General features: G+C 63.7%; 5 protein-coding genes across 6 annotated transcripts; 2 read left to right on the top strand and 3 right to left on the bottom strand.

Moving 5' to 3' along the window:
• Positions 1-445: 445 nt before the first annotated feature.
• On the bottom strand, positions 446-7,649 carry LOC121163001 (adenylate kinase isoenzyme 1). Its single transcript, XM_040990227.1, has 4 exons — positions 7,610-7,649; positions 5,881-6,080; positions 867-1,061; positions 446-514 (listed from the first exon to the last, which is right to left on the bottom strand). Exons 1-4 carry the CDS (start codon positions 7,647-7,649, stop codon positions 446-448), a joined length of 504 nt encoding a protein of 167 aa, XP_040846161.1.
• Positions 7,650-8,102: 453 nt separating this feature from the next.
• GTF2F1 (general transcription factor IIF subunit 1) lies at positions 8,103-12,811 on the top strand. Its single transcript, XM_040990827.1, has 13 exons — positions 8,103-8,407; positions 8,523-8,569; positions 9,291-9,363; positions 9,661-9,854; positions 10,208-10,378; positions 10,736-10,914; positions 11,012-11,165; positions 11,376-11,437; positions 11,592-11,711; positions 11,921-11,994; positions 12,091-12,235; positions 12,370-12,475; positions 12,580-12,811. Exons 1-13 carry the CDS (start codon positions 8,396-8,398, stop codon positions 12,782-12,784), a joined length of 1,542 nt encoding a protein of 513 aa, XP_040846761.1. The 5' UTR covers positions 8,103-8,395; the 3' UTR covers positions 12,785-12,811.
• A 1,990-nt stretch (positions 12,812-14,801) lies between these two features.
• On the top strand, positions 14,802-15,585 carry PSPN (persephin). The gene is made up of 3 exons (XM_040990226.1): positions 14,802-14,844; positions 15,004-15,180; positions 15,281-15,585. Exons 1-3 carry the CDS (start codon positions 14,802-14,804, stop codon positions 15,583-15,585), a joined length of 525 nt encoding a protein of 174 aa, XP_040846160.1.
• A 194-nt stretch (positions 15,586-15,779) lies between these two features.
• On the bottom strand, positions 15,780-17,510 carry ALKBH7 (alkB homolog 7). The gene is made up of 4 exons (XM_040990943.1): positions 17,147-17,510; positions 16,386-16,559; positions 16,176-16,300; positions 15,780-16,060 (listed from the first exon to the last, which is right to left on the bottom strand). The coding sequence occupies exons 1-4, from the start codon at positions 17,327-17,329 to the stop codon at positions 15,898-15,900; spliced, it is 645 nt and encodes a 214-aa protein (XP_040846877.1). The 5' UTR covers positions 17,330-17,510; the 3' UTR covers positions 15,780-15,897.
• A 1,075-nt stretch (positions 17,511-18,585) lies between these two features.
• Positions 18,586-21,316, bottom strand: LOC121163378 (caseinolytic mitochondrial matrix peptidase proteolytic subunit). Of its 2 annotated transcripts, XM_040990923.1 has the most exons (7): positions 21,140-21,316; positions 20,983-21,054; positions 20,278-20,374; positions 19,738-19,925; positions 19,552-19,657; positions 19,231-19,411; positions 18,586-19,197 (listed from the first exon to the last, which is right to left on the bottom strand). In XM_040990923.1, exons 1-6 carry the CDS (start codon positions 21,293-21,295, stop codon positions 19,245-19,247), a joined length of 786 nt encoding a protein of 261 aa, XP_040846857.1. In that variant the 5' UTR covers positions 21,296-21,316; the 3' UTR covers positions 18,586-19,197; positions 19,231-19,244. The 2 variants fall into 2 exon arrangements, with proteins under 2 accessions (XP_040846857.1, XP_040846856.1); XM_040990922.1 differs by having other exon boundaries at positions 18,587-19,411.
• Between the last annotated feature and the right edge of the window lie 210 nt (positions 21,317-21,526).

Genomic DNA, 21,526 nt, shown 5'->3' with positions numbered 1-21,526 from the left:
TAACTCCTCTTGCCTTTCTTTTTTCTTTTCCTTTCCCTTTTTTGATTAAATAAAGTGCTTTTTGTTTAAAAATGGCACATTGGCTGCAGTTGTTGTGTTGGTAAAGGGAAACGGCTTGGGTGGGAGGTTGGGGGCAGGGAGGGCACGGGGAGTCCCCAGGGGCCTGTCAGGGTCATCCCCTCTCAGGCCTGGGACCTGGGAGGGAGGTATGGGCTGGGGGTGGGCCCAGGGACGGGTCCCCATGGACACAGATGACGGGCTCTGCCTCCGCTTGCTGCCCTGCCAGCGGCTCAGGGCACACAGCTAGAGGCCCAGGGCACGGCCTCTCCCTTAGGCAGGGTTCATAGTGAATTCAGGGACCCCCGCCGTCACCTGCATGTGGCAGCTGCCGGTCCCGCCCCGAGACTCTCACCTCGGTGCCCCGCGCGCCCCAGGCCTGCCCGGGTCACTGCAGGCTCTCAATGACAGAGCAGCATTTGATGAAGACGCTCTCTGGTGAGTCTTCCGCCAAGATCTAGACGAGGGGCAGAGCAGGTAAGTCCATGGGGCCGGAGCTGCCCCCCAACACGCCCAGGAGAGGGTGGTGGGCCACCAGCAGCCGCCCCCCTCTGCCCCTGCCCTAGGGGCATGCCTTGACCTTGTGCTGGGTGGCCCTGGAGACGTGCCTGGCTTTGGGTGACACCGGGGCCCTTTTCCCTTGGTTGGCAGGAAGTTCATCTGCCGAAGAACCGACCATGGATTTCCCATCCCAGTAAACTTGGCTTTTCAGGAGCCCACTTACAAATACGAGTCCTCCCGCCTTGTCACAGCCCCACCCCTGACTCCCGTGCCCCAAACTCCATTCCCCAGGGCCCGGCAGCACCCACACTTCGCAGCAGCTTCTTGTGCTGGTAAAAGTTCAGGACTGGCTCGCACGAGGTGTAGTGAGTGTCCAGCCGCCTGTGGATGGCCGGCTCGGAGTCGTCCTCACGGTGCTCCAGCTGCCCACGCCGCAGCACCCGCTGGACCATGGTCTCCATGGAGCAGTCCAGCACAATGACCGCGCTGGGGGCCCGGCCCACCTAAGTACGCAACGGGGGCGACAGGTGAGCCTGGGGTCCCTTTTCCCAGCAGGAAAGTCACAGCTCCTCCCCCTGGTCTATCTTGATTTCTTTCAAAATCTTCCATCCGCTGGCTCACACCCCAAACGGCTACAATGGTCAGAGTTGAGCCAATCCAAAGCCAGGAGCCTCTTCCGGGTATCCCATCCACATGGTGCAGGGTCCCAAGGCTCTGGGCCGTCCTCCACTGCTTTCCCAAGCCACAGGTAGGGAGCTGGATGGGAAGTGGGGCTGCTGGGACACGAACCAGTGCCCACGGAGGGGGACCCGGCTGGAGCTCCCCAGCGGCTCCTGTCTTCCACCTGGCCCAGCCCTTGGCTGCTGTGGCCACTTGGGGACCTGAACCAGCAGCTGGGAGAGCTTCTGCCTCTGTGTCTCCAACAAAACAGAGAGATATTGTTGAGGGAAAAAAAAAAAAAAACCCTTCTGCCAGCCACCTCTTCCAGGCGCCAACCTTTGTCCCGAAACACACCTGCCCTGACTCCCTTCCCAGGGCCACGGGAGGGCCCTGTCCCTGGGTGGCCTCTGTCCCTGGGTGTCAGGGGACGCCCTGTGCTGCGCCCTGGGCTTGGGGGGACGTGTATGTGGGGAGGGGTGTGTGTGTGACAGACATGTACCCACACAGGGCTCTCACCTTGCTCCAGGGAGCAGGTGCGGGGCGATGGGAGATGCCCACATGGGTGGAACTGTCACCTCCCCCGACACCCCCACCCTGAAAGGGGACCCTGAGGGGGAGCGGGCGCTGGTCCTGTCCCAGAAGCTGGCGGGGATGGGATTAGGGGATATGTCCCTCCCCAACAGGGCTTTCCTGGGACCTCAGTCTCCCTGTATCATCACACAGCACGTGTCGGCCTTCCAGACACTTGGAGGTCACATCCCGCCTCGAGGGTCCTGCTGGGGGATCCTCTGCTGGGGTCTGGGGTCCGGTCACCCTGGTGTGGCAGAAGTGTGCGTATGTGGGGGATGGGGCGGAGGAGGGGAGGGTGATGCCTCTTCAAGCTGCACCCACTCTGCAAGCGCCCCTCCAGGAACCCACCACCGATGCCCGAGCCAGGCAGGCTCACCCCGTTAGGCTCCCAGTCTGGCCCACACAGCGCCCATCCAAATACAGGTCCCAGGCATCTAGAAAGTTCTCTCACTTGCACAGAGACAAAACTGCTCTGTAGTAGTCGGTCTTTGGGTTTGTTTTTGGCGAGCATTTGCTCTCAATGTGACGGCACTCCCTCCCAACGAAACGGGGTGGGGGGGGTGAGGGAAGTCTGCGATGGAGAAGCAATGGGGGTGAAGGTGGGGGTGGGGTGACGGTCAGACGGGGCTGCACAGCCAGTGCTATGGGGTTCCTATGGAGGGGGGTCCTGGAGGCCACGCAGCCCCTAGATGGACTCCCTACTCCTGTGTGATATCAGGGTGTGGAAGGTTCTAGAAGATGAGTTAGTCCAGCACAGCAGCGCTGATGGGCAGCCCAGGGCTCGGTCAAAAGCTTGGGAAAGCCAGCTCGCTGCGGTTGCCATGGGGACGTGCAGGGCCTGCAGTGCCAAGTCAGTCGGGTTTTGTGTGTGTGTGTGTGTGTGTGTGTTTCCCAGAGAAGTTGGGTGTTGCTGGAACGGTGGCCATGTGGATGCAGAAAGCTGCGCTGTGGGGTGGGGCTGGCCACCTGTGCACGGGGCTGCTGCATCCGCGAGCTGGGGCAGAGCAGTGGGTGCAGGGCAGTGATGGCCCTGCTGGCTGGCTCCCCATGAGCCTGGGGCTGTGTTGCTTCAAAGCCGGGCTCCGGGAACTCCATCCAGCTCCCCTCTCCCCGCTGGGTTTGTGGTGTGCCGGTTCGAATCCTGGCTGCACTGTTTTCCCCTTCGCTCCCTGCTCCATTTGTCTGGCAAAGCAGAAGATGGCCTAAGCACTTGGGGTCCCTGCCACAGGCCAGGTGGGGACCCCAGATGTCACATGACGGGCGAAGGCATGCCTTCCTTTGTGCCTGTACGGGGGCCTGGAGTTGAGACCACACAGGGCTGTGGGTTACACCTGCACACTGTTGGGCCCGGCACGATTGCTCAGTTGCCTAATCTGCCCCCTTACAAGCACTGGGATCCCATTTAGGCACTGGTTCAAGTCCCAGCTGCTCCACTTCCCATCCAGCTCCCTGCCTATGGCCTGGAAAAGCAGTGGAGGACGGCCCAGAGCCTTGGGACCCTGCACCTGTGTGGGAGACCTGGAAGAAGCTCCTGACTCCTGGCTTCGGATCAGCTCAGTTCCAGCCATTGCAGCCATTTGTGAATCCCCCAGTGGATGGAAGATCCTTCTCTCTGTAATATCAGCCTTTCCAAAAAAAAAATCATATTTAAAAAAAAAACATGTATTTACTTTTTATTGGAAAATCAGATATACAGAGAGGAGGAGGAGAGAGAAAGATTTATCCTGTGCCCAAGAGCACAGGAGCAGGGAAAACCAGTTGGACGTGGAGGAGCTGAGCCTTGGAGCCACTTCCGGGGTGTGGGCTGTTGTCCACATTCAACTGCTTGGGCAACGCCCCGCCCCTCTGCAGGGACTGCAAACGGAACCGGGCAGGGGGCATAGGAGGGTGGCGCTGAAGTCCCATCCTTTCCAGAAAAGCCTGAGAGGCCCTACCACTCCTTGCCCCGTTTTCTGAACCCGGTTGTGGGGAGCCCTCCACTGCCCCGTCACTGGGCGGCGGCGGGTGGCGCTGGGACAGGAGCCTGCAGCAGAAGATCCGAGCTGACCAGCAGGTGAATACCGCCAGCCGTTGCTTGTCTTCCTTCAGCCCCAGGTGCTGGCCCCGTGCTCTGTTCTGTGTGTTGGTATGTGTTGTCCATGGGTGGCAGCTGGCACCTCCCCGGGTGCCCCAGTAGTACGCTGTGCCCCTTTGCCTGCACCAGGGTGCCCGCCCGAATGCATGGCAGTGCGGCCGGGGTCAGGCCACTGCTCGCCACGCAGGTATTCCGCATATCGGAGGGCCAGTCCCCTAAGGCAGCGAGCAGGGGTCACAGATGGCCATTTTAGGAATTCTGGGGGCCCAGCCCTGGGACAGATGGCTGAGAACACAGAAACGTGAACAGCACCTACTTGTACATACTTAAGTATCGGCCTGGGACCTTCCACCCTGTCCCTAAGACACCTGCCCTTGGGCCCAGTGCGGTAGCCTAGTGGCTAAAGAATCCCACATAGACCCCAGTTCTAATCCTGGATGCTCCACTTCCCATCCAGCTCCCTGCTTGTGGCCTGGGAAGGCAGTCGAGGATGGCCCAAAGCCTTGGGACCCTGCACCTGCACGTGGGAGACCAAGAAGAGGCTCCTGCCTCCTGGCTTTGGATCAGCTCAGTTCCTGCTGCTGTGGCCACTTGGGGCGTGAACCAGCGGATATAGGATCTTTCTGTCTCTCCTCACTGTAAATCTGACATTCCAATAAAAATATAAAGTCTTTAAAAATAAAGTCCTTTTGATCTGTGATTGGCTATGGAGGGCGGCCTGGGAGGATCCTGATTGTACCTGTGTTTTAGGAAGGACATGGGGGGGGGCAGCAGGGGGTGCCCAGGTGCCTGAAGTGGGCAGGAAGGCAGGGAAAGGGCCTCTCCTGAGCCCTCCCCTCGTCCCTCCCCACCTCCTCATCCTCGGATTTCCCACCCAGGCCAAACCTCACTTGAGGTGGGGCAGCTGCGTCCCAGGTGTGTGCCCGGGTGCTGGTCCACAGGCGTGCCCCCACCACACCCGCGCACCCCGCTCTCTCTCACCAGGCGCTCGAACTCCTTGGCCTGCTGCAGCCCGCGCGGGAAGCCGTCAATGAGGAAACCCTGGCTCTCGGGGTGCGCCAGCATCTTGCTGGTGACCATGTCCAGAACGACGCCCTGATGACAGAAGTGCGTGCAGCCGGTGTGTGCCGCAGGGGTCGTCCCCCCCGACCCCGGGGCGGTCACCAGGGTGCGTTGGGCTGCCCCTTCCCCGCCCAGGGACAGAACCTGGAGGTGACACAGTCCCCCCATCCCGGCACCCCGCAGTCTGAGCTTGCTTGGAGACCCTGGTGGGAAATGCAGCTCAATGCAGGACCCTCCACCCCAGGGGTCGGGGGTGGGTGACTGTCTCTCCTAGGCCCCAGGCACATCACGAGGTCAGCCCTAGGATTTTCTCCCTTTTTTTCGGGGTTGTGAGGAGAGATGAAGAAAGAACCCTAGAAGGGACTGGGGGCCAGCATGCTAACAGAGTGGGTTAAGCCTCCATCTGCAATGCCACATCCCATGTGGATGCTGATTTGTGTCCAGGCTGCTCTACTTCCCATCCAGCTCCCTGCCTGTGGCCTGGGAAAGCAGTGGAGGACGGCCCAAAGCCTTGGGACCCTGCACCCGCGTGGGAGACCCGGATGGAGCTGCTATCTCCTGGCTTTGGGGAGAGAACCAGCGGATGGAAGGGCTCGCTGTTTTCTCCTTCTCGCTGTGTAATTCTGCCTTTCCAATGGAGAAATGAAATCTTGGAATAAAAAAGAACTTGTCTGTTACAGGTGCCCCTGTTCCTCTCCACCCCCCAATCTCTCAGGGGTCGGCTGACATTGGACCCGAGTCTCAAGTGCCAGGCACCTGTTAAAGACCTACCTTCTAGAAACGATGTCACATCCCCCACCTTTGGCTGGGGTGCCCCATTTCCACATGAGGATATGGAGGTCCAGTAGAGACAGGGGAGAGGGTGTCGGGGGGAAACCCAGCGGTGAGAGGGAGGGGGGCCAGCCTCCACGCCACCCCCCGCACAGCCACTCGCGACCCAGGCCGTGACTGCTCACCGTGGGCACCAGGAGCCCCTGCAGCATGACGTCGCGGATCTGGCGACCCCTCTGTGTGTGCTGCCGGGCTTCCTGCCTCAGCAGCTGGCCCAGGCCCACGTGGCAGAAGCCATACTTGGCGGCCATGTTCTTGCACTGTGTCTCTTTGCCAGAGCCGGGGCCGCCCACCACAAAGATAATCAGAGAGGAGTTGAGGGCATCTGGGGTGGGGGAGACAGGGAAAGGCGAGTGAGTGCCTGCTGGGCACTGGGCCCTGGGTGGCAATGTCCCCTTCAACCCTAAGGTGGCATGGTGGGGAGGGCATGGTGGGGAAGCCGGATGGTACAGGGCCAGGTGTGCTGTGTGCTGAGGGTGTGTGAACTTGAGCCAGCTGGTCCCTGGGTGTATGTGGGGAGAAGAAAGCTTCATAAGCACCTTTACTATTCCATTTCACAGCTGAGAAAACTGAGGCTTGGCAGGGGAAGGGGGCATGCCGCGTTCAGGCCACACCACTCTGCACGGCTCTTGATCCCATCCTAGCCCAAGGTCCCCGCCAACTCCTCCTTTAAACTTGACCTATTTATTCTTCCCCTAACCTCCTCCCCCAGGGAAAAATGCCTCCCTTCTCCCTTTCCTGTGGAGGGTCACAGTTCACCCCTGAGGCCTTTCCTAACTTCTGCGTAAGCAGCTTAACATGGGTATGTGGTCTGGGGTGGAGGGGCGTAGGTAGGTGGGCGTGGGTGTTTATTGATATAGCAGGTTAAGCCAGTGCAAAGCAATGCCAACTTTCTATACCAGAAAAGGTTCGAAGCCCACCTGCTCCACTTGCTGATGCAGCTCCCTGCTAGGGCCGGAGATGACCCAAGCGTTTACTTGCCACCCACCCCCACGGGAGACGCCGACACAGCTCTTGGCTCCTCGCTTCGGCAGACGGAATGTCTTTCTCCATCTCTCTCCCTTTCTCTCTGTAACTCTGTCTTTTCAAAAAATTTTTTTACACATTTTTTTATTGGAAAGTCAGATATACAGAGAGGAAGAGAGACAGAGAGGAAGATCTTCCATCCCCAGCGGCCACTACAGCCGGAGCTGAGCTGATTCAAAGCCAGGAGGCAGGAGCCTCTCCTGGGTCTCCCACGCAGGTGCAGGGTCCCAAGGCTTTGGGCCGTCCTCCACTGCTTTCCCAGGCCACAGGCAGGGAGCTGGATGGGACGTGGGGCTGCTGGGATTAAGGGACGTGGGGCTGCTGGGATTAGAACCAGCACCCATACGGGATCCCAGCAGCAGTGCATGCTAGGCGAGAACTTTAGCCACTAGGCTACCACGCCCAGTCCTTAAAATGTTTATTCAAAGAGCCTCCTCTGGGGCCAGGGTTGTGGCGTTGCAAGTTAAAACGTCTCTCACAGCAGCTCCCTGCAGAGAGCAGTGGCTGTGTCCTAAGTGCTTGGGGTCTCTCACACCTCCATGGGATCCAGGGCTGAAGACCCCAGCCATGGGGGCCACTGGGGAGTCACCCGGCCTCCCTCCCTCCCTCCCTCCCTCTCAGATAAATCTTATTTTAAAGAAGGAAGCGTCGCCTTCAGCCTTCTGACAGGCACCACCCAGGGCTGGCACGCAGCTGCAGGTGCTGGGTAGGGTAGCAGTGGGGTGCAAACGCCATCATGCTTTTTGGGGTGCTCCCTCCTGCTGCCGCCCCCCGACCCCTGTCACACATGACAGCTTCCTTCCCCTTTCTCGGCGGCGACCACGTTACCCTTCTCTTGGGGCTTCAAGGTTCTGCCCACTGGGGGCATCTTGGAATAGCACAGACCCATCCCAGCGACGGCTGTCTTTTGGGGGGTCGGTCAGCCACCCTGCTCCCCCTCCCCCGTCCCCTCCTCTGTCACTCCCCAGCGCTCATCCACGTCACAAGGGCACCCCACCTCATAAAAAAAAAAGCAACATTGGGGTCCCCCTCCCTCCCCGGTCCTCGGGGAGACGAGCCCGGCCCATTCCCGCCCCCATAAAAAGCAGGGCAGGCCGCGCGCGCGCGCGCGCGTGTGTGTGTAGGCCCCGCGTTGCCATAGTCACGCGGACGCACTTCCGGGATGGGCCTGCGCATGCGCTCGAAAGGAGAGCGGGGGCGGGGCACGATCGCTTCCTTCAGCCCCTTTACCCAGAGTGCCCAGCGCGCGGCGCGTAATGGCGTCACGAGGAAGGCGTTCCCCTGCCCGCCCTGTGAAGCCGCTCAGCACGGCCCTATAAAAGCAGGCGGTTTGTGGGTGTCCGGCTCGGCGCCCGCCCCGGCGCCTTCTCCCCGTGTTCCCCCTCGGTGTCCTGGGCCCGGAGTCCGTGTCCGGGGCCGCCCCGCGTCGCCCTCCGCAGCGTCGTCCACACGCGCGCCGCTTCCGGGTCGTCGTCACCCTTTTTTTTTTTTTTTTTTTCGGGGCGCGCGAGGGTGTAGGGGGTCGCCCCGAATTCGCGAATCTTTCCAGGAACACGAAAACTCTCCCGGCTCGGGCCCGTCTACGGAACGCCCATTGCACACCCCCACCTCGCTATGGCGTCCCTCGTGAGTAATACCCGAGGAGGAGAAGGAGGGATGTTGGGGTGCACGCGGGGTGTGGGGTCCCCTCCCTGGCCCCCGAACCTCCTTCCTCACCAAGCTGCGATTCCTCTGTCCACAGGGCCCCGGCAGCCAGAATGTCACCGAGTATGTGGTCCGAGTTCCCAAGTGAGTCCCTGAGGGTCTCGGAGGGGGGATGAGGGGTCCCCCAAACTGGGGCTTCCTGGGGGGGGTGTCGGTCTAGGGGGTTCAGGGCGGCTCTGGCTCCGATCCCCGACCTACTGTTTGTCTCTCTTGCCGGGGAGTCGTGTTGGTGCCCCAGGAAACGGAAAAGATGAAGTTTATTGTGGGTTGAAAGGCAGGGGTCGCCCGTCCTCCCCTGCCCACTCCCCATCGTAGGCTGTGTGTTTGGTATTTTTGTTTGTGATGAGTTTCATCTGTAAGGCAGAGTGGAAAGGTTTTGCGTGTGGAGTTTCCCTCCTCCTGTGAGTGCACTGGCTGGGGCCGAACCAGGCTGAATTCAGGGTCCTGGGGAATGAATGGAGCAGGAGCCGGATGGGGGTGGGTGTGCGGGGAGCAGCCGGGACCAGAACCTGCACCCTGTGGCGGCTGCTGCTGTGGTCGGCACCAGCTAAAGATTTATTTATTTGAAAGTCAGATTTACACAGAGAAGGAGAGACAAAGATCCTCCCATCCTGGTTCACTTCCCAAGTGGCCACAATGGCTCCAGCTCAGCCGATCCGGAGCCAGGAGCCTGGAGCCTCTTCCGGAGGCCTGGAGTGTTGGAGTCCCCCAGCATCGCCTAGCTCAGAGTGCCGGGCTTGGGTGGGTTTGATGAATGAATACATGAATATTCAAATCGGAAGCACCTCTTCCCCATCCGTTGCAGGAACACCAGCAAAAAATATAATATCATGGCGTTCAATGCCGCTGACAAAGTCAACTTTGCTACGTGGAATCAGGTAAGAACTTGGTTTGGGTGGCCCTGGGGGGTGGTCACGAAGAACCCCGTGGTGGATTTGATGCTCTCTGCTTGTATAGTTCCCCCTCGTTGCTGGCTTCATCCACAGTGGGCTGAGGCCCAGAGGAACTTTCCAGAAGCTTCTGGTTGTCCACTGTGCACTCTTCTGAGTAGCAGGATGCTGGTCCCCGCTGTGCAGCAAAACGCAGCCGGCTCCTAAGCGGGGGGGCTGTTCCCTGGTTCCGGGGGCGCAGGCGCAGTCCCCTCACCCCACGAGTCTGGCTGCTTGCTCCCCCAGGCCCGACTGGAGCGGGACCTGAGCAACAAGAAGATCTACCAAGAGGAGGAGATGCCGGAGTCGGGCGCGGGCAGCGAGTTCAAACGCAAACTACGAGAGGAGGCCCGCCGGAAGAAGTATGGCATTGTTCTCAAAGAGTTCCGGCCGGAGGACCAGCCCTGGCTGCTGCGCGTGAACGGCAAGGCTGGCCGCAAGTGAGCGGTGGGGCCGGGCATGGGCGCCCGGGAGAGGGTGCAGGAGGGGCACCCTAAAACGGGAGCCGGTGTGTGACCGGCCCTGGAGGTGCCTGGCAGGTGTGGGGATGCTAATGGATGCTGGATGTTGAAGGGCAGTGCAGGTGGACCCACAGGCCAAGGCTGCCAGGATGTGCCAGGACCTAAGCCCGCGGGCATCTGGGCAGGAGAGTGAGGATGAGGGTAGAGCTGAGGTCAGTGTCCGCTTCAGATCGCCCCATCCTATTTGTCCCTCCCTGGGGATGCAGAGGACGGCAAGGGGGATGCAAGCAGGCTGGGGCCCTGGGCTGGGCAGTGACCGTGGCTCCCTGCAGGTTCAAGGGCATCAAGAAGGGCGGCGTGACGGAGAACACGTCATATTACATCTTCACGCAGTGTCCCGACGGGGCCTTCGAGGCCTTCCCCGTGCACAACTGGTACAACTTCACGCCGCTGGCCCGCCACCGCACGCTCACCGCCGAGGAGGCCGAGGAGGAGTGGGAGAGGTGAGCGGGGCTTGGGTGGGCAGTGGCAGGCCGGGTCACCCCTCTGTGATCGGAGCTGGGGGTGTTGGGGTGAGGAGGTGGGTGGGGAGTGGAGCCGTTTTGGGGGTTGTTGGAACCTGCTGGAACTAGGAGGCTGCGGTGCCAGCCAGCACCACCAGAGGGCGCCGTGGACACAGCTGCGCGCCTTGTCCCCTTAGCCGATGCGCCGAGGCCCCCCGACCTGTCCCAGCGTCTGGGTCCCCTGGGCGGCCCTCAGCACTGCCACTGTCCAGTCCCCACACACGGGACATGCCCCCCGGCAGCTCACACTGGCAGGTGCAGGCCTCCCGGTCACCCTGCGCCCCCACCCCCTTGCAGGCGGAACAAGGTGCTGAACCACTTCAGCATCATGCAGCAGCGGCGGCTCAGGGACCAGGACGAGGACGAGGGGGAGAAGGAGAAGGGCGGCCACAAGAAGGCCAGCGAGCTGCGCATCCACGACCTGGAGGACGACCTGGAGATGTCGTCGGACGACAGCGAGGCCAGCGGCGAGGAGGGTGAGGGGGGCAGGCCCGTGGGGCGGCCCGGGGTGAGCGCGGGCAGGGGTGGCTGGCCTTGGCCTGAGTCCAGCCTCTGTTCCCCCTCCTCCCCCAGGCAGCAGAGCCCCCAAGGCCAAGAAGAAGGGGCCGCAGAGCAAGGGCGGCAGGAAGAAGAAGAAGAAGAAGGGCTCGGATGACGAGGCCTTTGAGGACAGTGACGATGGCGACTTCGAGGGCCAGGAGGTGGACTACATGTCCGACGGCTCGAGGTGAGTGGGCAGGGAGCCCTGCCCGGTGCCTGCCACCTCCCTGCATGGCATCCCCCGCACCCCTGCCAGACTCCTGCCACGCTGCCTGCCCACTCGCCTCTGCCCCCTCACCCCTGTCCCCCTCACCCCTGTCCCCCATGCCTCTGCCCACCCACTCGCTCCTGCCCCCCACGCCCCTGCCCACTCGCCCCTGCCTGCCTTGTCTTACAGCAGCTCTGGGGAGGAGGCCGAGGGCAAGCCCAAAGTGCCGCAGCAGGAGGAGGGGCCCAAAGGTGGGTGTGGCCCAAAGGTGGGTGTGGCCCAAAGGTGGGTGTGGCCCAAAGGTGGGTGTGGCCGAATAAGGGCCAGGCTGGGGGGGGCAGGAGGGAGGCTGGGCAGGGCCCCCCTCTTGCTCACAGCTCCCCTCTCCTCACCCCTACCCCGCAGGCGTGGATGAGCAGAGCGAGAGCAGTGAAGAAAGTGAGGAAGAGAAGCCGCCCGAGGAGGACAAGGAGGAGGAGGAGGAGAAGAAGGCCCCCACGCCGCAGGAAAAGAAGCGCAGGAAAGGTGAGCTGGGGGGGCTGCAGGGGGCCGGGGGCGGCCAGGGGATGAGGTGGCAGGGGGTGCAGGCCGCAGGGATAGGGCGGTGGGGGACAGGCAGTGAGTATAGGCTGCAGGGGCGGCTGGTGGGGGTGCAGGCTGCAGGGTTGGGGTGCAAGGGTCAGGTGGGCTACCCCAGCGCTGACCCCACCCCGACCCCACCCTGACCCCTGCAGACAGCAGCGATGAGTCTGACAGCTCCGAGGAAAGCGACATTGACAGTGAAGCCTCCTCGGCCCTCTTCATGGCGGTAAGGCCGGGCCCTGGGTAACCGGGGTGTGGGGTGCGGGGCAGGGCTGCCGTGGGGGTGCTAACCCCACTCTACCCCCATCCCTGCCTCCTGCAGAAGAAGAAGACGCCCCCCAAGAGGGAGCGGAGGCCGTCCGGAGGCAGCTCCCACGGCAACAGCCGGCCAGGCACACCCAGCACTGAGGGTGCCGCCTCCTCCTCCTCCTCCACGCTGCGTGCCGCGGCCGGCAAACTAGAGCAAGGTGAGGCCCAGTCCTGCCGCGACCTCCCGCTGCCCAGTACCTGGATCCAAACCTGGAGGAGGGTGGGCAGGGAGTGGGTCGGGGCTCCCCACCCTGGCCCAACCCTGCCTCTTCACACATCCCCGCCCCGACAGGAAAGCGTGTCGGCGAGGCACCGGCGGCCAAGCGCTTGAAGATGGACAATCTTTCCGGGAAGTCCACCCCGCAGCCGACATCCGGGAAGTCGACGCCCAGTGGCGGGTAGGTGGTCGCAGGTGGGATGGGTGTGAGGGGGCGGAGGCCAGGATGGGGCCAGATCTGCAGGAGCCCTCACCTCACCCTCCCCTTCCCCATCCCCCGAGCAGGGACGTGCAGGTGACCGAGGAGGCCGTGCGCCGCTACCTGACCCGTAAGCCCATGACCACCAAGGACCTGCTGAAGAAGTTCCAGACCAAGAAGACGGGGCTGAGCAGCGAGCAGACGGTCAACGTGCTGGCCCAGATCCTGAAGCGGCTGAACCCCGAGCGCAAGCTCATCAATGACAAGATGCACTTCTCCCTCAAGGAATGAACCCCAGTAAACAGCATTGGCTCAGGACAGCCGGCTCCGTGTGTTTCCTGGGCCCCTCCTTCTAGAACCTACTGCAGCGTCCACCAGGGAGTGGGGGTCCACACTGTCACCTGGGTGATGTCCCTGGAGGCGGCTTCCCCTTGGCGAGGCCTCTCTTCAGCCGTGTCTGACCCCGTCCGTGGGCCCCCTGCTGGCGTGCTGTGTTTCAGCCAAGAGCGGGGCGCCCTTTTCAGCTCAGGGCTCCGAGGGGCAGCGTTATGCCTTCTCCTGTGTCTTGAACCTCATTCTGTCCAACTCAGGTCCTAGGCCGCCATGTCCCCCTACCTGATAGGTTCTTTTCAAAGATTGAACTTATTTGAAAGAGTAGAGCAGAGAGAGATCTTCCATCGGCTGGTTCACCCCCACAAGGGGCCGCAACAGTCAAGGCCTGGGCCAGGCCAAAGCTGGACCTCCACTGGGTCTCTGTCGTGAGTGGCCACGTGGGTCCAAGCATTTCCGAGCACCTGCCGCCTTCCCGTGGGAAGGGGAGAAGCCAGGGTTCGAACAGGCGCCCATTTGGGATGCCAGTGTCACAGGTCACAGCCTCACCCACTGGGCTTCGTGAGACACGGCTGAGCAGGGCATTCCTAGTCACTGTGTAGCCTGGGCCAGTGTGTGGGGGCAGGTCCCCATCCTTCAGTGCTGGCCGTTCACCCCAGCATCCCATTGCCCAGGGAGATTTCTGATGTACCCTGGCTTTCTCCAAGTCCGATGCTGCCGCCAAGGACTCTGGACGGGGCCCGGAGGTGCCCCGAGTTCCTGGGCGGATACCGCGCCCAGAAATGGAACTTGGCTTGCAGCCGCTGCTGCCAAACCCTCCGTCTTGGCCGTGGCCAGGAACTGCAGGTGGAAGGCGTCCCTGGCCTGGCCCAGCCCTGCCGACACTTGGCCGCCAGCACGTATGCCTGAGATATCCCACTAATTCCTAGGAATGTCCTGGCTGCTCCAGCTGGGCCCCCCTCTCCCAGGCTGTGAGCCAGGCCTCTGTGGCTCCCACTGGCGCTTTACGCGTGGGCTCTGGAGGCTGGGCTGCAGTCCTCGGCTGGGCTCCACCTTGCCGTAGCTGCTGCCTCAGCTCTGATTGGCATCCATCAAGCGACTGTTTTGGGTCTGGAAGTCCTCGAGGTGTCTGAGGTCACAACTGCAGTTCCTCTGGGCATGGGGCTGGCACTCCTGACTTGCTGGGGGCTCACGTGGCGACTCATATTCCTGCAGCTGGTGTCTTTGGGGGGCAGAGGGATCGGCCATCAGTTTACTAGTGACCTATAGGGAACGGCAGCCACGGTTCCGGGTGGGCCAGGAGCTCCTTCCAGGTCTCCGCAAGGACTTGGAGGCACTTGTTGCCTTCCAGTGCGCTGGGTTGAGAAAGGAGCTGGGTGTCTCCAGTGGTGTCTTAGCTGCTAGGCCAAGCCCCACTCCTATGTAACCCCCTTTTTTTGGGGGGTGGTAGTGGTATCAAGCCCCAACTCCCACAGCAAACAGGCTGCCTTACCGCTGGGCCAAGCAGTGCCCGATGCACACGGGTCCAGGCATGGAAGCCACCAGGGTTTGCAGCCCCTGCCGCCTGTCCCACTGGTTGTTCCAGAAGCTTCCCTCTGGGTCCCAGAGGGGGCAGCAGGCACGGGGCTCTACCTGGCCTGGGTGTGTGCATAGCCCAGCCCTTGGCCTCTCCCTTTTCCTGTTTTTGACACCGGCTTCGCCAGGCCCGGAGACAGGGCCATGATGCCTTAATCCCTCCATCCGCCCCGGGCAGGAGCCATGACGGAGGGGCACCCCGTCGGCTCACCCATCTGCCAAGCTGCTCTTTCCTGGCACATGTGTAAGAAACACTGCCACCTTCCATGGCATGCAGCACTGGGAGGGAGCTCCCTGCGCTGCTGGGGACCCCTGGAGCGCACCCCGCCATACACACCTCAGGTAGGGTGGGTATACCGGCTGGGGCCTGGCTGCTGCCGGTACAACTCGTAAATCAGGGGGGATGTCGGAGATGGATCTGTGGAATGTCTGGGTGCGGTGGAGGTGTGAACCCTTAACCCTTAGGGGGAACGGGGGCCCCTGAACTCAAGTGTGTGGACGACATGGGGCCGTAGCAGCCGGTGGTGAACAGGTTAACTCCTGCCCAGGCCCCAGCAGGGCATAAATTCAGGGGACACGGGGTCCCCCTTCCTGAGACCTGCCAGCAACGGTGGCCATGGGGACAGCGATGCTGGGCGCCGTGCTGCTGCTGCCCCTGTCCCTGCAGCTGGGCCGGGCATCCCAGCCTTGGGATGCTCCCTCGATGGTGGTGGCAGCAACGGAGCGGGAGTTCCTGTCACAGCAAGTGGCAGAAGCTGGGGGGACCCCGAGGCGCCCGCTGGGTAAGGATCTCTGAGGGGGTTTTGGGGGAGGGTGGTGTCTCCACACAGCATCCTGCCCTGAGCCCCCCATCCCTGGCAGTGTCCCCTGTCTGTCCCTCAGGTGCCCGTTTGCGCCGTGCCCCGGCCGAACCGTGCCAGCTCTGGAGCCTGACCCTGCCCGTGGCCGAGCTGGGCCTGGGCTACGCCTCGGAGGAAAAGGTCATCTTCCATTACTGCGCCGGCAGCTGCCTGCGCGGTGCCCGCACCCAGCACGGCCTGACGCTGGCGTGGCTGCAGGGCCAGGGTCGAGCCCACGGGGTGCCCTGCTGCCGACCGACCCGCTACGCCGACGTGGTCTTCCTGGATGACCGCCTCCGCTGGCAGCGGCTGCCCCAGCTCTCGGCGGCCGCCTGTGGCTGTGGCTAAGATGGGGCTCCGCCAGTGGCCCCGGAGCCCAAGCGTGCGGCTGACTTATTTATTGGGGCGGCAGCGGGGGGCAGCACATGCAATAAAGGAAACCGTTTTCTTGGCCTTGGGGGCCCCACACCCGTACGTGCCTCTGTGTGTCTGTCTCAGCTGCCCATGGACTGGTGTTGCCAGGGACCATCACCCCGCCCCCTGCCCCACAAGTGATCCGTGCCAAGGGGGAGGCTGTTCTGTCCAGTTTGCCACCTTTATTTCCCATTCAGGCATCTGTGAGAGGCCCAGATGTGGTGATGAGGGGGGACAGCAGTGGGGTCAGCAGGCTGGAGGGGGCTGTGGGGGTTCCCCGGGTCCCGGCCCCTCTGGGAGGGAACGGCAGATCACAGAGATGCGACGGCTGCGGGGAATCCGTCGCTCCCCAAAAAAGGACTCCTCGTCCCGCAGGATCTCGTGGGAGAAGTCATACCGGACTGAGTCCCTGCGGGGAGGAAAAGGAGTGCGGGGTGAGGGCAGCTCGCCGTGGGGGAACCGATGACGTCTGCCACGTGGGTGACAGAAGGTGCTGGAAGCCGTGGGCAGGTGTCGGTGCCAACCTGAGGATGTACAGGGAGCCAGGCTCCAGCAGGAGTTCCAGCCAGTGCCCCGGCTCCTGGGTGTGCACCAGCCGCATGACGCTGGCGGACAGCAGGGACAGGCCGGCGATGGTGTCTCCGCAGAACTGCAAGAGGAGGGTCAGGGTGTGGGGGTCAGGCCCCGGCCCCACGCACACACCCCATCCCGACCCCACCCCAGGCCCTGTCCACCTTGACGCTGTCCACGTGGGGCTTGATGTAGCCGCGGGCATCCAGGTCCAGCACGTGCACGGAGGACAGCAGGGCCTGGCCGGGCCTGAAGGCCGCCACCTGCACGCGCTGCAGGATGGCCCGGCTGGCCTGGGACCAGCGTGACTTCTCAGTCTCCCGGAAGCCGTGGATGGCCTGGTGGGAGAGAGCTGGGATCATTCCCAAGCCGGCCCACGCCACACCTGTGACCGCAGCCAGGTTCCCAGTGGGCGTCAAGACCAAACACTATCCAGGTCTGACCTCGGGGTCCCCACCCAGAACTCCTCCACCCCCAAAAGCTGACAAGGCCTGGTCTCCTGCCGAGTCCCTTCTCGACCCTAACCTTGTTTCCAAAGCCCTCGGCTCCAGATCCGAGCTTCACAGCGCGCCTGCGCCCCAGGGCCCCAATCCCCCAGGCCCTGACCCCTCCAAGGCTAGGGGCTCCATCCTGCCCTGGCTCCGCCCCGGCCCAAACCCCGCCCACCAAGAGGCCCCACCCACCACAAGGCCACGGCCAAGGACCCTGATTGGCTTACAGCTCCCAGACAGGCCCCGCCCCCAAGGGCTTAGATTGGGTTCCAATTCTGGGACGGGCCACGCCCTCATCCTCGGGCCCCTCCCCTCCCAAGGCCCCGCCCCTCAGGGCTTAGATTGGGTTCCAATTCTGTGGGACGGGCCCCGCCCTCATCCTCGGGCCCCTCCCCTCCCAAGGCCCCGCCCCTTCCGGCCCCGCCCCGCCGCACCGCGTCCCAGTGGTCGTATTCGTAGCGGCGGCGCCGCAGCTCGGGCTCGAGCTCCCGGCTCAGCGTGTCCTCCTCGGCCGCGCTCAGGAAGCCGGGCCGCACGAGGACGGCGCCGCGCAGGCGGCTCAGCACGGCCGGGCAGGAGCCGCGGAGCCAGGCAGGCAGCGGCCCGGGGCCGGCCATCGCTCCGCAGCCGCCGCGCGGCCATTGGCTGAGGCAGGGCCGAGACTCTCCTGCGATTGGCTCGTTCCCGATCGAGGTCCGCCTCCCGCGCAAGGCTATTGGCTGCGCCAAGAACCCTCCTCCTCTCCTGCGCTGTTGGTGGCAGCGCCTGCAGCTGCCAAACCCATTGGTGCAGCGGCATGTCCGTCAGTCGCCTCGCCCCTTTCTGGCAGGTGGAAGGCGTCCGGGTCACAGCCTGGGAGAGCCAGGGTCAGGGTCATGGGGTCAGAGGGACAGGGGTCACAATGGGGCCGAGTTGGGGTCAGAAGTCAGCGCTCAGACGGTGTCCGAGTGGCCGGTTCGAGTTCCGGGGCTGGTTTCCCGCCAAGACAGCTCGGGGAACATGACCCCGATACTGGCTCCCTGCACCCCAAGGGAGACCCGGATGGCGCCCCTGTACTGGCTCCCTGCACCCCTAGGGAGACCCGGATGGCGCCCCTGTACTGCTCCCTGCACCCCAAGGGAGACCCGGATGGCGCCCCTGTACTGGCTCCCTGCACCCCAAGGGAGACCCGGATGGCGCCCCTGTACTGGCTCCCTGCACCCCTAGGGAGACCCGGATGGCGCCCCTGTACTGCTCCCTGCACCCCTAGGGAGACCCGGATGGCGCCCCTGTACTGCTCCCTGCACCCCAAGGGAGACCCGGATGGCGCCCCTGTACTGCTCCCTGCACCCCTAGGGAGACCCGGATGGCGCCCCTGATGGGGAAGAGAAGCGATGGAAGTCCCTTGCCTCGCAAATATAACCCAGAGAGAGGAGGGCCCGTCGCGCGAGCCTAGTGCCTAAAGCCCTCGCCTTACAAACGCTGGGATCTCATGGGCGTCAGTTCATGTCCCGGTGGCCCCGCTTCCCTTCCAGCTCCCTGCCTGTGGCCTGGGAAAGCAGAGGAGGATGGCCCAAAGCCTCGGAAAGACAATCAGCCTTTCCAATTATCATAAATACATCTGTAAAGACAATACAGGAAAGTCCCAGAAGGAAGTGGCCGTGCCCGCATGACTGCTGAGCTATTGGAACGAGCACTTTAATGCTGAACTCTGTCCTGCTTATGAATATCCTTGTCCGTGGGGGCAAAGCGCAAAGAAACGTGACCTCAAGTGCTTGCAACGAACTCATTTATTTCTTAACAACTGCCAGCATCACATATGGGCGCCGGTTCGTGTCCCAGCAGCCCCACTTCCCACCCAGCTCCCTGCCTGTGGCCTGGGAAAGCAGTGGAGGACGGCACAAGGCCTTGGGACCCTGCACCCGCATGGGAGACCTGGAGGAGGTCCTGGCTAGCACCCAGTGGATCCTGCGCCCTTCAACCCCCACGTTTTCGTTCTTGCTGCGCCCCACCTGCCAAGATGCAGAAGAGCTGGCTCCACGCCTTGCTCAGTCCCCATTGTTCCATGGCAGGTAGGCTTGTCCCTGGCCCCACACACATGGCGCCTTGCCCAGGCCTTGCCACCCCACCTCACACCCTGATGCTTACTGCCCACCCCGCCCCGGCTTCCCCAAGGGCGGCTTCCCCTCATGGCCCCGGTCCGTGGTGTCTGTGCTGCAAGGATGGAGGGTCCGGCCCGGGGTGCAGGGCATGGCGAGGCGGGCACATGCGCTTCCCCTGTCCCCATCATGGAGCGTGACGCAGGACCAGACCACAAAGGTTTAATCTGGAATCACAGTGTCTCGGGAGGCCTGCCTGTGTGGCCAGCTGGCTCAGGGGGTGCCCAGCTCAGGTCCCAGGGTGGCCAGCTCCAGGGGACCCCCCTCAGGTCCTAAGGGAGTGGGGTCCAGGCCTCAGACCCTGCTGGCATGGTGGGCTCCAGGGTATCCCCAGGTCCCGGGGTGGCGGGTCTGGGGCGTCCACTCAGGTCCCGGGTGGCAGAGTCCCCAGGGCTCAGGAGCCTGCTGGCGTGGGAGGGTCTGGGGTTGCTGCGGGCTCCTTCTGCACCAGCTCCGGCTCGTCCTCACCATCCTGGGGCGGGTGCACCAGCACCTTGTCCAGGATGCCGAATTCCTGGGCCTCCATGGGGCTCATGTAGCGGTCTCTCTCCATGGCCGACTCTGCGGGGGGCAGACAGCCTGGTGAGGGGAGGAGCCATGGGCGTGCCTTCCTGCCAGCCCCGCCCCCTCGGCACCAGGAGGCGGGGCCCAGGGCGTGGCTCTCTGTGCTCCCCGCGGGCGGCATGGCGCGGGGACCTCACCGATGACCTGCAGGCTCTGCTTGGTGTGCTTGGCGTAGATGGTGTACAGCTGTTTCTTCAGCTTCATGATCTCCTCGGCCTGGATGGCGATGTCCGTGGCCTGGCCCTGCGAGACGGGAACCCGGGCCGGTGGGGGGTGGACTCCTCTCCCCGCCTCCTGGCCCTCCGCCCATCCCGGCCACTCACCCGCGCGCCCCCCGAGGGCTGGTGGATCATGATGCGAGAGTTGGGCAGCGAGTGGCGCATGCCCGGGCTGCCGGCAGCCAGCAGCAGGGAGCCCATGCTGGCAGCCTGGCCCACGCACCAGGTACAGATGGGGTTCAGGATGTACTGCATGGTGTCGTAGATGGCCAGGCCTGCGGTCACCACGCCACCTGTGGCAGGAGGAGGGGGAGCTCAGGGGGGCTGGGCCAGGTCCTCCTGCCTAGCTACCCCCCCATGCCCTTCAAGCAGGGGATCCCCTGTGCCTCTGGGTGAGCCAGAGAGACGACTCAGACCCCAGCACTCGGGCCATCTCCCACTGCTCTCCCAGGCGCCTTAGCAGGGAGCTGGATGGCAAGCGGAGCAGCCAGGACTGGAACCAGCATCCTTACGGGCTGCTGGCACTGCAGGGGCAGCTTAGCTCGTGGCATCTGCCCAGTGCTGCCCAGTGCACCCACACACCGGAGCACAAGCCTGGGGCACTCCCTGGCCCGGGGGTCTCTCCGGAGTGCCCGCCCCGCTCACCAGGGCTGTTGATGTACATGTGGATGGGTTTCTTGTTGCTCTCCGACTGCAGGAAGAGCAGCTGGGCGATGACCAGGCTGGCCACGCTGTCATCGATCTGTGGGTGCCGGAAACGGTGGTCAGGGGGAGGTCAGGGGGAGGGCCCGGCGTGGGACACCGGGAGGGAGAGGCCAAACTTTGAGAGGTCAGATGGGGCAGTACCAGGGAAGGAGGGGGATGGGAACCAGGGAGAGAGGGGGATGGGGACCAGGGAGAAGGGGGATGGGGACCAGGGAGAGAGGGGGATGGGGACCAGGGAGAAGGGGGATGGGGACCAGGGAGAAGGGGGATGGGGACCAGGCAGGAAGGGGGATGGGGACCAGGGAGGAAGGGGGATGGGGACCAGGGAGAAGGGGGATGGGGACCAGGCAGGAAGGGGGATGGGGACCAGGGAGAAGGGGGATGGGGGCCAGGGAGAAGGGGGATGGGGACCAGGGAGGAAGGGGGATGGGGGCCAGGGAGGAAGGGGGATGGGAACCAGGCAGGAAGGGGGATGGGGACCAGGGAGAAGGGGGATGGGGACCAGGGAGGAAGGGGTCTTAATGGTCAGGGGATTGGGTGGGAGGGGACGTGAAGCCAGGAGTGAGGAGGGCGCTGCTGGGGAAGGGGGTCGGGGGTGAGGGGTCAGGGGTCAGGGGTCAGGGCCGCCCAGCAGGTGGCGCTCACCGGGCCCATGACGCACACAATGCGCTCCCGCAGCAGCCGCGAGTAGATGTCGTAGGCGCGTTCGCCGCGACCCTGGGACGTCGGGGAGACAGCGGTGAGGGGTCGGGGTCCGGGCCGTACCCCGAAACCCGACTCCACCCCGCGAGGGCCGCGCTACCGTCTGCTCCACCACGATGGGGATGAGCGGCGCGGCCCGGGCCGCCGTCGCGTGCAGGCTCCGCCGCCAGGGGCAGCGCGCGGCCAGGAGGGGACCCAGCGCGGACCACCGGCCGGACGCCACCCGGGACCCCCGGGCCAAGACTGCCGGCCACATGGCGTCCCGCGTCCCTGTCGGCTTCCGTGCGACGGCGGGACTACAACTCCCGGTGCGCTCCGCGCCAGGAACGCCCACTTCCGCGCGACGGCGGGACTACAACTTCCGCGCGACGGCGAGACTACAACTCCCGGCGCGCTCCGCGCCAGGAACGCCCACTTCCGTGCGACGGCGGGACTACAACTTCCGCGCGACGGCGGGAATATCGGCTGGCACCATCGCTGGGTGACC

The sequence above is a fragment of the Ochotona curzoniae genome, unplaced genomic scaffold (assembly GCF_017591425.1).
Source record: "Ochotona curzoniae isolate NIBS_2020 unplaced genomic scaffold, NIBS_Ocur_1.0 contig_605, whole genome shotgun sequence".
NCBI lineage: Eukaryota > Metazoa > Chordata > Mammalia > Lagomorpha > Ochotonidae > Ochotona > Ochotona curzoniae.
The sequence above is the reverse complement of the archived record's forward strand: the minus strand, read 5'-3'. Positions and strand labels throughout refer to the sequence as shown.